The sequence below is a fragment of the Callorhinchus milii genome, unplaced genomic scaffold, assembly GCF_018977255.1.
Source record: "Callorhinchus milii isolate IMCB2004 unplaced genomic scaffold, IMCB_Cmil_1.0 Scaffold21, whole genome shotgun sequence".
NCBI classification, from domain to species: Eukaryota; Metazoa; Chordata; class Chondrichthyes; order Chimaeriformes; family Callorhinchidae; genus Callorhinchus; species Callorhinchus milii.
In genome coordinates this window covers 2,705,022-2,718,109 of record NW_024704762.1, presented here as the reverse complement: position 1 = coordinate 2,718,109, position 13,088 = coordinate 2,705,022, and the positions used below count along the sequence as shown (strand labels likewise).

Genomic DNA, 13,088 nt, shown 5'->3' with positions numbered 1-13,088 from the left:
TGTTGAGACAAGATGTCAGCCTGGCTCAGTCGGTATCGGTCCTGCCTCTGGGTCAGAATGTTCATAGTCTTAACATCAACATCAGGACAGTTAGAAACTGCGATCAGAAAGCATTTCTTCACACAGAGATTTGTGAGGATAAGGAACTCTCTGCCCCAGAAGGCTGCTCAAGTGGAATCAATGCGAACGTTTAAAAGAGAGACAGACGGAGACTTGAATAGTAGCGGTATAATGGGGTTTGGTGAAAGGGCACAGACATTGGGATTAAAAGATCTGTCAAGATCTAATTAACTGCTGGAGTAGGCTTGATGGCCTGAATGGCCTCCTTCCTGCCCTACTTTCCTTTATTCCTACGTTTATGTTCCATTAAGGTCCTGCAGTTTAGGTCATAGCCCTGTTGACGAGCGTGTCACCTTCGGATGAGATGTTAAACCAAGGTCCTGTTTGCCTGTGGCCAACTGCTCAGTAACTCAATAACTACCCAAGTCTCTGTCCTGTCCTGCAGCAAAATCGATCACTCACTTCCTAGTTTTTCGCGGAACATTGATGTGCGCAAAATGGCTGCCGTGTTAGCCAACAAATACACAGTCATTACACATTACAGCAGTTTTCTGTGAACTGTTTTGTTTAAGGTCGCAAAAATAGTAGAGGAAGAGGAGCAAAACGCAGATCAGAAATGGCTGCCTAATTGTAACAGCGCATACATAGAAGAAGAATTGTAACATTGACAGTATATATTTATGGTTGTGTAATTTAGAGGTTGCGTACCTTCTTTGCTAGTGAATGAATCAGTTCTGTTTTGTGAGATGGCTGAAATAATAAGGAAATGTTTCTCAGTGGGAGGAAGCAGCAGAAAGCAAAGTTAACGCCTCAGCTTGCGGACACATCAGGCATCTTTAGTTGTTTGCTTCAGCAAGAGCTGCTGTTTCTGAGTGAAGCACCTCCTTGCCTTGTTCCTCGGCCCCAAAACCTCATTTAGTTGAGTTCCTCCCTCTATCTCTCTCTCTCTCTCTCTCCCCCCCTGAATTGTGGAGAGGAGAGGAGGTCTCGAGACCTTCCTTGTCGACAACGCCTTCTGTTACTCTCCTACCCTCATCCCTCCTGACCCCAACCCCCAGCTCGGTTGTAGGAGAGGACATAGGCTGCAGAGTTCTGGATGGTCACCTGGTCTTCGCTGGAAACGCACAATGGTTTGCAAATGAATGGAAATTTATTTTCCTGTTAAATCCTCTCGCTAAGTGTTAGTCTCATTCTCTTATCTCCCTCACTCTGTATCTCGCTCTGGTGTGTTTTTCGTTTCCAGTATCTGCGGTGAGGTTTGTGCCTGAGAACAGCATTGACATCTCTCTGCAGAACTTTGCTCGCTGCAGGTATCTCATTAGCTGCTTCTCTGTAAATATTGATCTCTCAACCACTTCCTCTGATCTTCGTTTTATTTTACCGTCCTTTGGATAAAACGTTAAACCAAGATTCCATCTCTGCCTGTTCAGATGGACATTAAAGATTCCCATGGCACGGTTCGAAAAGAAAAGGGAGTTCCTCTCTCTCTCTCTCTCTCCCGGTGTCTTGGCCAACAATCCCCCAGATAAAAATAAGTCACTCACTTCATGGCCTTTTGCGGAACATTGCTGTACTCAAATTGCCTGTCCCGTTCGCCCATAAAACACAGAAAGTCACATCACTTGATAGCAATATTATGTGAAGTGCTTTGAGATGTCTCGATGACTTGCTAAGGCGCTCAATCAAAAAAAAAATGCAAGGATTCTTCTGGGTTTAATTGGTTCTGTTGAAGGTTTAAACTTGACATTGATTGTTCTGGTGTATTTCCCGCTTCTGTGTCTGCAAACTTACACAACTCGGGGCTGGGGTGGGGAGGGAGGGAGAGCGACAGAGTAAAATGACACCACAAACATATGCAGGGACTACTTGCTCAGACTGCTGCTCTCTCGTCTTTTGCTCGAAAGGTTTTGAGTTTAAGCCTCACATTGAGCCTTTGAGCTCACAGATGAGACTGACAGTGCTGTACTGGGGGAGTGGGGGTGCAGGGTGGGCACTGCATTGCTGGATGCATCTTTTGGATAATAATAATAATAATCCTTGCATTTGGTATAGTGCCTTATCACGTCAGAAGGATGTCTGAGATGGATAGATTTCTTGTGGATAAAGGGATTAAGGCAGGTAGGTGGCGTTAGAATAGATCAGCCATGATCTTATTGAATGGCGGGACCGAATGGCCTACTCCTGCTCTTACTTCTTATGTTCTTATGTCTCAAAGGAATTAATGTGAAATGGAGTGAATATGTATTTGTAAGCAAAGTGTCAGCAATATTGCACGCAATAAGGTCCCACAAACAGCCATGAAACAAATGACCAATGTTTTTATTTTGGGCAGTTGATGGTCAGGACACCGGGAGAGAGAACATCCTTTCCATTTCGAATAGCAGCGGGAGATCTTTGACGTCCATCTGAACAGGCAGACTGGACTTCGGTTTAACGTCTCATCTGAAAGGAGGCACCTCCGACAATGCAGCTCTCCCCCTAGCGCTGCATTAGAGTGTGGGCCTAGACTGTGAGTTCAAAGTCTCGAGGTGCCATTTGACCCCCCGCTACCTTCTGATCCAGAAGAGTGGGTGCCATCGACAGAGCCAGGTTGACACCTAAGACTTGGATAAATTGGATTCAGTACCAATTTTACACTTGTATAGCATCTTTCAAGCCAGGAGGACTTCCCAACGCGATTGGATAAGTTGCATGGAATTTAAGATAATTTATAATTCTGACAATTTTACATTTCAAAGACAAAATGGTCTTTCTTACACGCTAAGATTGGGTGGTATTTTGGACCAATAATTTGGCTGAACAACACGTACCGTACACTTGCAGGCTTGTCCCATTGCCGGAGTCTCTGTGCAAGGAAGGTATCTCAATGAAAACCTCACAGACGTACAGGCCACTGTCGTGAGGATTGACATCAGAGATAGTGAGGGAGGCAAACGTGGAATTAAAGTTATGCTGTGTCCTGTTTTGGTAAGTTTGGAAGGCTTTGCTCATTTTATTCTTGGCGGTCAGCACTGTTAAGCTTCCTTCTGGCCAATGCTTGTTCCATTCTATTCGCAAATCCTTGCTCGAGCTGTTAAACTTACAGACCATGGTTACCGAGCCCCCTGGTTCCTGCCATAACTTCTCTGGTGTCTGTACGACTTCCAGGAACTGATTGCTCTGCACTGTGAAGAAAGCAGAAGTGAGGAATCTGAAGACATTGAATTATTCAATGGTCCTGTGTAAAAATAATTACCATCACAAACACTTAATTAATGTGCCAAGACAAATTATTGTCATAATAATAATCCTTGCATTTGATGCAGTTGCATTCTCAGAGGTGGCGTCCTTCAAAATATGCAATCAATTCACGTTGCAGTATATTCTGTGAAGCGCTTTGAGACGTCTAGAAGACGTGATCAGGCGCTATATAAAATGTAAGGATTATTATTATTATTTAACTGAACGGAAAACATAAGTTCCAACAACAATAATAATAATCCCTGAATTTAATACAGCGCCTTTTAACGTGTTCGAGCCGTCTCAAAGCGCTTCACAGAATATACTGTAAAGTGTAGCGACTGTATATTTTGTGGGCGAAACACGGCAGCCATTTGCGCACAGAAGCGTCACCACAAACAGTCGTGGATTGAAGTGAACACATTAGTATTTTGGTTTATAGGAATTATTACCTCCAGAAAAGCGATCCGCCAATCGACTAACAACCAGGTTCCTACTTACTGCTCGGTAAATAGAGGCGTCTGGAGTAAGGAAACTTGCCCAACATTTCGCACTGCCAGCATCAAACCCAGGCTTCTCACTTGCGAGGCGAGTGCTCTAACCACTGAGCTGCAGACCTGCGGTGGTTTTGTTTACGTCATCTCCTGTAAATTGCCCAGTAGCTCAGTGGTTAGAGCATTCACTTTGCAAGTGAGAGACCTGAGTTCAATTCCAGGCAGAGGGCGAAACCTTGGGCAAGTTTCCTTACTCCACACAGCGCCTAATAATAATCCTCCAAAACCAAAAACAATAATAATAATTGGTCATTTTCAATCTACGACTGTTTGTGGGACATTGCTGTGCGCAATTGGCTGTCGCGTTCGCCCACAAATACACAGTCAATTCATTTTACAGTGTGTTCTGTGAAGCGCTTTGGGACGTCCTCCCGACGTGAAAAGCGCTATATCAAATGCAAGGATTATTATTGTTATTATAGCTGTTAACCATATTCAATTCACATATTATGCAGAAAAAGGGATACACAGACCACAAGGTTTACTTGGCAGCAGTCCAGAGTTTGCCTGGAGCTCCACTCGTAGAGCAGTTACCATCACTAATCAATTCTGTTTTTAATTGTTCCAATAACTGAAGGGAGGACGTCCCAAAGCGCTTCACAGGATTCACCGTAAAGCATAGTCGCTGCGTGTTTTGTGGGCGAATGCAGCAGCCAACAGGAACATCCCACAAACAGCCATGAAGTGAGTGACCAAATATATCGCGGTGGGGGGTGAATTGTCGGCCAGGATACCACATGAGAGAGAAACTTATTGACACACAATTAATACAATTATTGACCATTGAACTGCTGCACAGAAAAGAACGAGTCCTTAAAAAATATCAACTTCCTTCCTTTAGAACGTTACAGCACAGAAGAAGGCCATTTGCCCATCGTGTCTGTGGTGGCTCTTCGAAAGGGCAATCATTTTAGTCCCATCAACCTGCCTTTCCACCCCACCTCCTCCCATACCTCTCCACATTCTGATATTCGTGGAGTCCTGTAGCTGAGTGGTTAGAGCACTCGCTTTGCAAGTGAGAGACCTGAGTTCAATTCCAGGCAGAGGGCGAAACCTTGGGCAAGTTTCCTTACTCCACACAGAGCCTAATAATAATCCCTCCAAAACCAAAAACAATAATAAATTGGTCATTTTCAATCTATGACTGTTTGTGGGACATTGCTGTGCGCAATTGGCTGCCGCGTTCGACCACAAATATACAGTCAATTCACTTTACAGTGTATTCTGTGAAGCGCTTTGGGACGTCCTCCCGACGTGAAAAGCGCTATATCAAATGCAAGGATTATTATTATTAGTAGTATTATCTATCTACTGCCTTCTCGAGAGTTAACGTATATACTACCTTGGCCACTGTACTCTAAGGGCATTCCACATCCTAACAACGCTGTAAAAAAAAATCCTTTTAATCTCCCCTCAGCTAATTATTTTAAATTAATGCCTCCAGACACTGTCTCACTGATCAGTGGAAATAATTTCTCCCTATTGATTATTGCGTAAGAGGCCAACAAAATATCACCGCGTCACGATCTCTTTAAAGGTCACACGTAATGCAGTTTACATTCATACAGTGCCTCTCACGTGCTTTACACTGCCGGCTCCGGTGGGGGTGGGGTGGGGGGGGGGGGTGTGGGTGGTTGTGTGGGAGATGAAGTGGTGGTTGGGGAGGGGGAGGGAAAGATGGCTGAAAGTGTGTGCAAAGAGATACGTCTTGAGGTGGGCTTTGAAAGTCAGAAGATTGGCGTTTCAGAGGGAACGTGACAGAATGTCTGAAAGCACGTTGAGACGGACCCTGGATGCGAGAGGCACTGTGTATCAAATGCAAGGATTATTATTTTGTTAAAACGTGGGCTATTAAAGCATCAGTAACTGGCATTATACATGGTGATCAAAGCGTAGTGATACCATTACAATGTCTAATACGTCTTAAAGAAATGGCGTTTTTTTTCAGATAATAGGGTAGTTATCACGACTTTTTGGTCACCCCGTACTACAACGACGACGACGACAACAACTTGCATTGCGGGACACTGCCGTGCGCAATTGGCTGTCGCGTTTCGCCCCCAAAATATACGCGCTTTGAGATATCTCAAAGAAATGATAAAGCGCTATATCAAATGCAAGGATTATTATTATAATTATTATTATTATAATATGTAGGCCCTCATACAGCATAGGGTCCCAGGGCGCTTTTTGCTGCGATGCGATTTAACGTGGATTGGAAAAAAAAACAAGTCTGGCTGTGTGCAGCCCACATTAAACACTGCAGAGACAGCTGAAAGCAATGGTGTTGTAGACCGACAGCTCCTCTGAGCAGCTTTGCACCCACCACACTCGTCACACTTTCTCCGCAGTCAGGCTTGTCTGGTCAGGCAGCAGTGGGTCAACTACCAAACTCCTTAACCACGAGCTCGAGGCATGTTGTGCTAATTGACGGGAAACTTGTGTGACAGTAACTCAAAAGGTTCAGCGGTCTCTTCGAGCAGTGCTGGTGAGCTGAAACCCAGTTGAAGTTTCTTATAACATTACATTAAGAATAATAGTAACCCTTGCAATTTGATATAGCGCCTTATCACGTCTTTGAGACGTCTCAAAGCGCTTCGCAGAATATTCTGTAAAGCGGAGTGACTGTATGTTTTCTGGGCGAATCGCGGTAGTGGATTGAGTTACCAAATTATCATTTTTTTTAAGGGATTATTGCCCCCAGAAAGTGATCCGTCAATCGACTAAAAAGCGGGTTCCTACTTACTGCCAGTAGTAATAATAATAATAATCCTTGGATTTGATCTAGCACCTAATCACGTCAAATATACTGCAAAGTGAATTAACTGTACATTTTGTGGGCGAAATATATTCATCCCCCCCCACGACAAGCACCTCTCTGTGACCTGGAACTGAGCTGCACAGAGACACGCTTTGAGCATTGCTCTGCATTGCTGATCTCAGCCGAGCCAGAGCAAGGCACTGCAATTGACCTCAATTTCCCCCTCCTGTCTGTGAGAGGGGGGAAATTCCGCAAGGTTTTTGTTCCCAAATGGCTCTCCAGAGTCCTCTGCCAGGAGCTCCACGTGTGCACGGTGGGTGAGGACAGGATCTGTCTTGGCTGCGATGCCCCCACAAGTCACAAACCCTGTCAGACACTCACAATCTTGGCTCACACATGAAGAATCATCACGTGGACACCTGTAGCACTTGACTCGCAAGCAAGAGGACCTGGGTTCAACTCCAGGCCAGGGCAAAACCTCTAGGCAAGTTTCCTCGCTCCACACGCCTCTGCTTACCAAGCAGCAAGTAGCAACCCGGTTGTTAGTCAATTGGCGGATCGCTTTTACGGGGGTTCTAATTCCTTCAAAATAAATTGAAATTATTTGCTCACTCAATCCACGGCTGTGTGTGGGATGTCAATTGGCTGCCGCGTTTCGCCCATAAACTATACGGTCAATTCACTTTACGGTATATCCTGTGAAGCGCTTTGAGACGTCTCGTAGATGTGATAAGGCGCTATTTCAAATGCAAGGATTATTATTATCGTTATTATTGCTCGTACAAGATACTGGAAAGGTGGCGGATGGGACTACAGATCCGACACAGCTCCACGATGCCTAATGGTCCGAGCACATTAAGACCAACTCTTTAAAAACCTGGATTATGTTGCCCCGCCATAGTATATTTTCCAACACCTCATTGTTCTTTTTGATGATACGTTTCTCCGAAACGGCACATATTGTGGCAAATATGGTCATACACTTCATGGCTGCCTGTGGGATGTCAATCTAAGGTCCCGTTTCCCGTTTCAGATGGACGTTTAAGATCCCATGGAGTTTAACAGAAGAAGAAGTTGGACAGTTTTATTTTTGTGTGTTTCTGTTCTTCTTTATGCCTTGTTTTATTCTGCTTTTGTATTTTCCCTCTCCTGGGCTACGATTTCATCATGGCGGCCCTCTTAAAATTCGAGGTCATGCAGAATTTTGGATAATTCTTACAACTTAACCGTAATTTTGAAACTTGCTTTTTTTTCCCCGCTGTTTTAAGAATTTTATCCACAATTTCTGCATGATCTTCCCTTTTCAATCCACGTAGATCAAGAGTTTAATAATGTTTGACATATAGCTTTATTTCGGCATTGAAATATCTCGAAGCGATTCACAGAATTTTCTGTAAAGTGTAGTGACTGTGTAGATTTGTTGGCAAATGCAGCAGACAATTTGCACACAGCAATGTCCCACAAACAGCCATGAACTGGAGTGTGTTAGATGCTGTTATTACGTAATACCAACTAGTGTGCAGATGTTTCTTCAACCAAACGTTGATATCATTAGTATTTGAGGACAAAAAATGTCCTCAGTTGCTAATTATATTAACGTTTGTACTGGTTAAAGTCAGAGAATATATCTGCCAAATATAGCCTCAGGAATATGGCCAAACACTCTTACATTCTTAGAGAAGTGAAAGAAGTAATAATAATAATAAATAACCCTTGTATTTGATGTAGAACCTTATCACGTCTTCGAGACGTCTCAAAGCGCTTCACAGGATATAACGTAAAGTGAATTGACTGGATATTTTGTGGGTGAAGCGGCAGCCAATTGCACACAGCAGCGTCCCACAAACAGTTGTGGATTGAAGTGACCAATTTATTATTTTTTAAGGAATTTATCACCCCTGGAAAAGCGATCGGCCAATCGACTAACAACCGGGTTTCTACTTACTGCTGGGTAAACAGAGGCGTGTGGAGTAAGGAAACCTACCCAACATTTTAGCCTGCCGGGAATCGAACCTCGATCTCTTGCTTGTGAGGCGAGTGCTCTAACCACGGAGCTAAAGGACTCCAAGCAGACAAGGATTGGGGGAGGCAGGGCAAGAGGAAAGTGGGGAAGACCTGTACTAAGGGAATACAGTGTGGTTTAGACAATTAGAAAGTGGAAGAGAATGTAATGAAAGGCCAAGGATATGTGAAACCATGCTTTCTCGAGCTTTAAAACACTCACCTGTACACAGCAAAAGCCCCAACGTGAAGAGTTTCTTCAGTAAATCCATCCGGGGACAGCGGCTCAGATCGGGAATCCCGTTCGGAAAGAGAGAACCGTTTTCGTGTGTAGTTTTGTTGAGAAACTAAATGTGAATTCACTGCATTATTTCAGCCCATTGCACCCCTGTTTGAGAATGTGTGGAGATGAGCCCTAACCTCCCTGTGCAGACGCGTATGGCTTATCATTGCCTCTAACATCCTGCCACAAAGTTCCTGTGTGAGACGCCTCGCGGTTCGACTCACTTCAATATCTGGTGGTTGCTATGACATTTTACTGAGTGTATCTCTTGCTCTGTTTTCACTCGTACCTAGAATAAATAAATAAATAAATAAGCTTCCTCAGAGAGCTGAATGAAATGGTCCGATTTCATTCAAGATCCTCTCACTCGTCTACAAACCCCTTCAGACCCTGACACCTCTCTACTTTTCCGACAGGCTTTCTCACCGCTCCGCTACCCGCTGCCTCCCCTCGGCTGGCTATGACCTCCTGCTCCTCCCTCATCACTTCTGCTCCACCATCAGCGGTCGTGCTTTCAGCCACTATGCCCCCGAAGCTTTGGAACTCTCTCCCGCAGGCTTTGAGCTCACAGTCTAGGCTGGGGTGTGGTTGGGGGGAGAGTTCTCTCTGATAAGAGATGCCTTCAGTTGAGACATTAAACCGAGGTCCTGTCTGCCTGTTCAGGTGGATTTTAAAGAAAGGAGTTACTCCCAAAGTCCTGACAAACAATCTCCTGAATAAAATTGCTCATTCACTTCATGGCTGTTGCTGAGATGCTGCTTATCACAAATTGGCTCCCGCATTTGCCTACAAAATACACAGTCACTCCACTTTGCAGTATGTCCTGTGAGACATTTCGAAACGTCCTCCTGACTTGAAAGGCGCAGTACCAAATGCAAGGATTATCATTATTATTATTTTGAGATGGAAGGAGGTACAAGATCACAGGATCGGCCTGGATGAAGAAGACACTTCGGCCCATCTGATCTCATCGCTCCAAAACACTCACACTACCATCCCCATCACTGCATCTGCTTTTTAAATTAGTCCCAATATCCTAACCTCAACCACCCTTCCTGGAAACCTCCTCTTCGACCATGCCATTGGTCACCCCCGTTCCCCTCCCCTCCCTTCTTCCCCCCTGACCCCAGCTCGGGTCTGAAATGCTGTACAATGTCCAGCACCTTGGGACGTCCTCCCGATGTGAAAGGAGCTATACAAATGAAATCTTTTTGCTGTGGTTCCTGTCGTTAATTATCCTCTGTGTATTTTGTGGGCGAAACGCAGCAGCCAATTGTTCACAACAGTGTCCCACAAACAGTCGTGGATTGAGTAAACAAACGATATTCAGAGTTGTAAAGGGCATTGCAAAGATCTTTTGACGATGCATATATCTCAGGATTGAATCTCTGATTTCCCTCTTATCACCTGTATTATCAGCGGCGTTTTTTGTTGATCAGATCTTAACAATGTCGTTCTTTCTCACATCATTCACACTTCCTTGAGTTTGTCATAGATTTCTAGTACCAGATGTTCTTGTTGTTCTGATCTGGGTAACACAGCAGCAGGGCGAGTTTTGAAAGAAACGTGTACAGAGAAGAGCCAGGTTCTGAGCTGTGTGCAATGATGGCTCAGTGGGAATGTTCCCTGATTCCAATACTCAATGCAATGTCGATTGAAAGCAAATAATAATAATCCCTGCATTTGATACAGCACCTTACCGCATCTTCGAGACATCTCAAAGGGCTTCACAGGATATAGTGTAAAGTGAATTGACTGTATAGTTTGTGGGCGAAACACATTTACTGTAAAAGGATTTACTGTAAAGTGTGGTGTATGTGTGTTTCGCGAGTAATTTCCCACAAGCAGCCAATTTTTTCTACTTGTATTTGAAGAGATTATAATTTAATTTGATTCAAACAAATTTGATCTTCACCTCAATCCTCAAAGATTTGATATTCCAAAGAAAGGGACGTCCCCTCGGGTTTGTGTGTGCGGAGAGAAAGCTCGGTAAATCCCAATAAAGGACGACACCAAACAAACTCAAATGAATTCGAACCAATACAAGTTTCTTTTCGTCCATTGCTTTGCGTGAAACAACAACAAGAACAACAAGATTCCATTTATAAGCGCCTTTCACGTCAGGAGGACGTCCCAAGGCGCTGCACAGTTGGGTCATGACCCGAGCAGGGGGGAAATGGTCAGGGTGAGGGGAGGGAAGGGAGGGAGCGAGGAGGGGGGAAATGGTCAGGGTGAGGGGAGGGAAGGGAGGGAGCGAGGAGGGGGAAGAGAGTCGAGAGGGGAGCTGAAGGCTCGGTCAAAGAGAAAGGTTTTGAGACCGGCCTTGAAGGAGGAAAGGGAGGAAGCGGCGAAGGCACTGGGGGATGGAGTTCCAGAGCCTGGGGCTGAGAGGCTGAAGGCCCGACCACCGATGGTAGGGCGGTTGGGGCGGGGGACGTGGAGCAGACCGGAGCCAGAGGAACGGAGGGTACGGGCAGGTAGGTAGGGGGATAGTAGGTTGGAGAGGTAGGAGGGAGCAAGGCCGTGAATGGCCTTGTAGGTGAGGATGAGGATCTTGAAATCAATCCTCTGGGGGATGGGGAGCCAGTGGAGGCGAGCGAGGGTGGGAGTGATGTGGTCGCGAAGCCTGGTGCGGGACAGTACACGAGCTGCAGAGTTCTGAATGACCTGCAGCTTGTGGAGGGAGGTGGCGGGAAGGCCGGCGAGGAGAGAGTTCCCATAGTCCAGCCTTGAGGTGACAAAGGCGTGAACCAGGGTTTCAGCAGCGTGAGGGGTGAGGTAATGCCGTAGTCTGGCGATGTTCCGGAGGTGATGGAAGGCGGTGCCAGTTGTGGTGCGGATGTGAGGGAGAAAGGACAGCTCAGGGTCGAACAAAACGCCGAGGTTCCTGACTGGCTTTGAGAGGTGGAGAGTGCAGCCTTGGATGCTGATGGTGTCAGCGCCTGAGGTGCGGAGGCGCTGACGTGAGCCAATCAGGAGGGCCTCGGTTTTTCGCACGTTGAGCTGAAGAAAGTTGTCTCTCGTCCAGGACTCGATGTCGGACAGGCAGCTGTCAGGACATCGGTGGTCGTGGAGTTGAGAGTAGAGGAGGAAAGGTAGAGTTGGGTGTCATCCGCATACATGTGGAAGTTAACCCATGTCTGCGGATGATGTCACCAAGGGGGAGCATATAGAGGGTGAAGAGGAGGGGACCGAGGACAGAGCCCTGAGGGACACCACATGAGACAGTACGGGGGGTGGAGGAGAAGCCATTCGTCGAGACAAAGTGAAGACGGTGAGAAAGGTACGACCTAAACCATTCAAGGACAGTGCCTTGAAGGTTGAGGTGGGAGGACAAGCGGTGGAGTAGGATAGCGTGGTCGACCGTATCGAATGCTGCCGATAGGTCGAGGAGGACGAGGAGACAGAGGGAGCCCTGGTCACAGATGGTCAGGATATCATTGGTGACCTTGACCAGGGCAGTTTCTGTGCTATGAGCAGCACGGAAACCTGACTGAAGGGGTTCAAAAGAGAATGGGTGGAAAGGAAAGAGCGCAGTTGGGAGGCGACAACTCTTTCCAAGACCTTGGAGAGAAAGGGGAGGTTGGAGATGGGCCGGTAGCTTGATAGCTGCGACGCATCAAGGGAGGGTTTTTTCAGGGTGGGCGTGATGATGGCAGTTTTTAATGGAATGGGGACAGAGCCAGAGGAGAGGGACAGGTTGATGATGTCAGTGATATGTGGGGCAAGAAAGTGAAAGCAAGATTAACCTCATCCAGTGTAGAGTGTAGGCGGAAAAGGGAGATGGAGGGAGTGAAAGGGGGGGGTTCCGTAATCCCAGAAAAGAAAGAGGGTATTTTGGGGTCATTCGGGTGTCCGACACACACGGAAACCCATTACCACGTATCCAAAGTATCCAAACCAAATAAACCACGACTGTTTGTGGGACATTGCTGTGCGCAATTGGCTGCCGCGTTCGCCCACAAATATACAGTCAATTCACTTTACAGTGTGTTCTGTGAAGCGCTTTGGGACGTCCTCCCGACCTGAAAAGCGCTATATCAAATGCAAGGATTATTATTATTATTATTATTATTATTAACTGTTTCCACAGAGGTTGACACCCTGCTCACTGAATCCCAGAGTGTACAGCATTGGGCGCAGGTTGGCAAGAGCCAAGGCCCTCGCGGCTCCAGAGTGTGCGATGGGGATAAAGGCTGGAGTTTAACCA

The 13,088-nt window shown here is 46.0% G+C and overlaps 1 gene segment (V, D, J or C); it reads right to left on the bottom strand.

Annotated features, from left to right (window-relative positions):
* Nucleotides 1-2,562: 2,562 nt before the first annotated feature.
* LOC103183582 lies at nucleotides 2,563-8,877 on the bottom strand. The segment is given in 3 exon segments: nucleotides 2,563-2,657; nucleotides 2,871-3,224; nucleotides 8,819-8,877. Coding segments are annotated over 3 exon segments (498 nt in total).
* Between the last annotated feature and the right edge of the window lie 4,211 nt (nucleotides 8,878-13,088).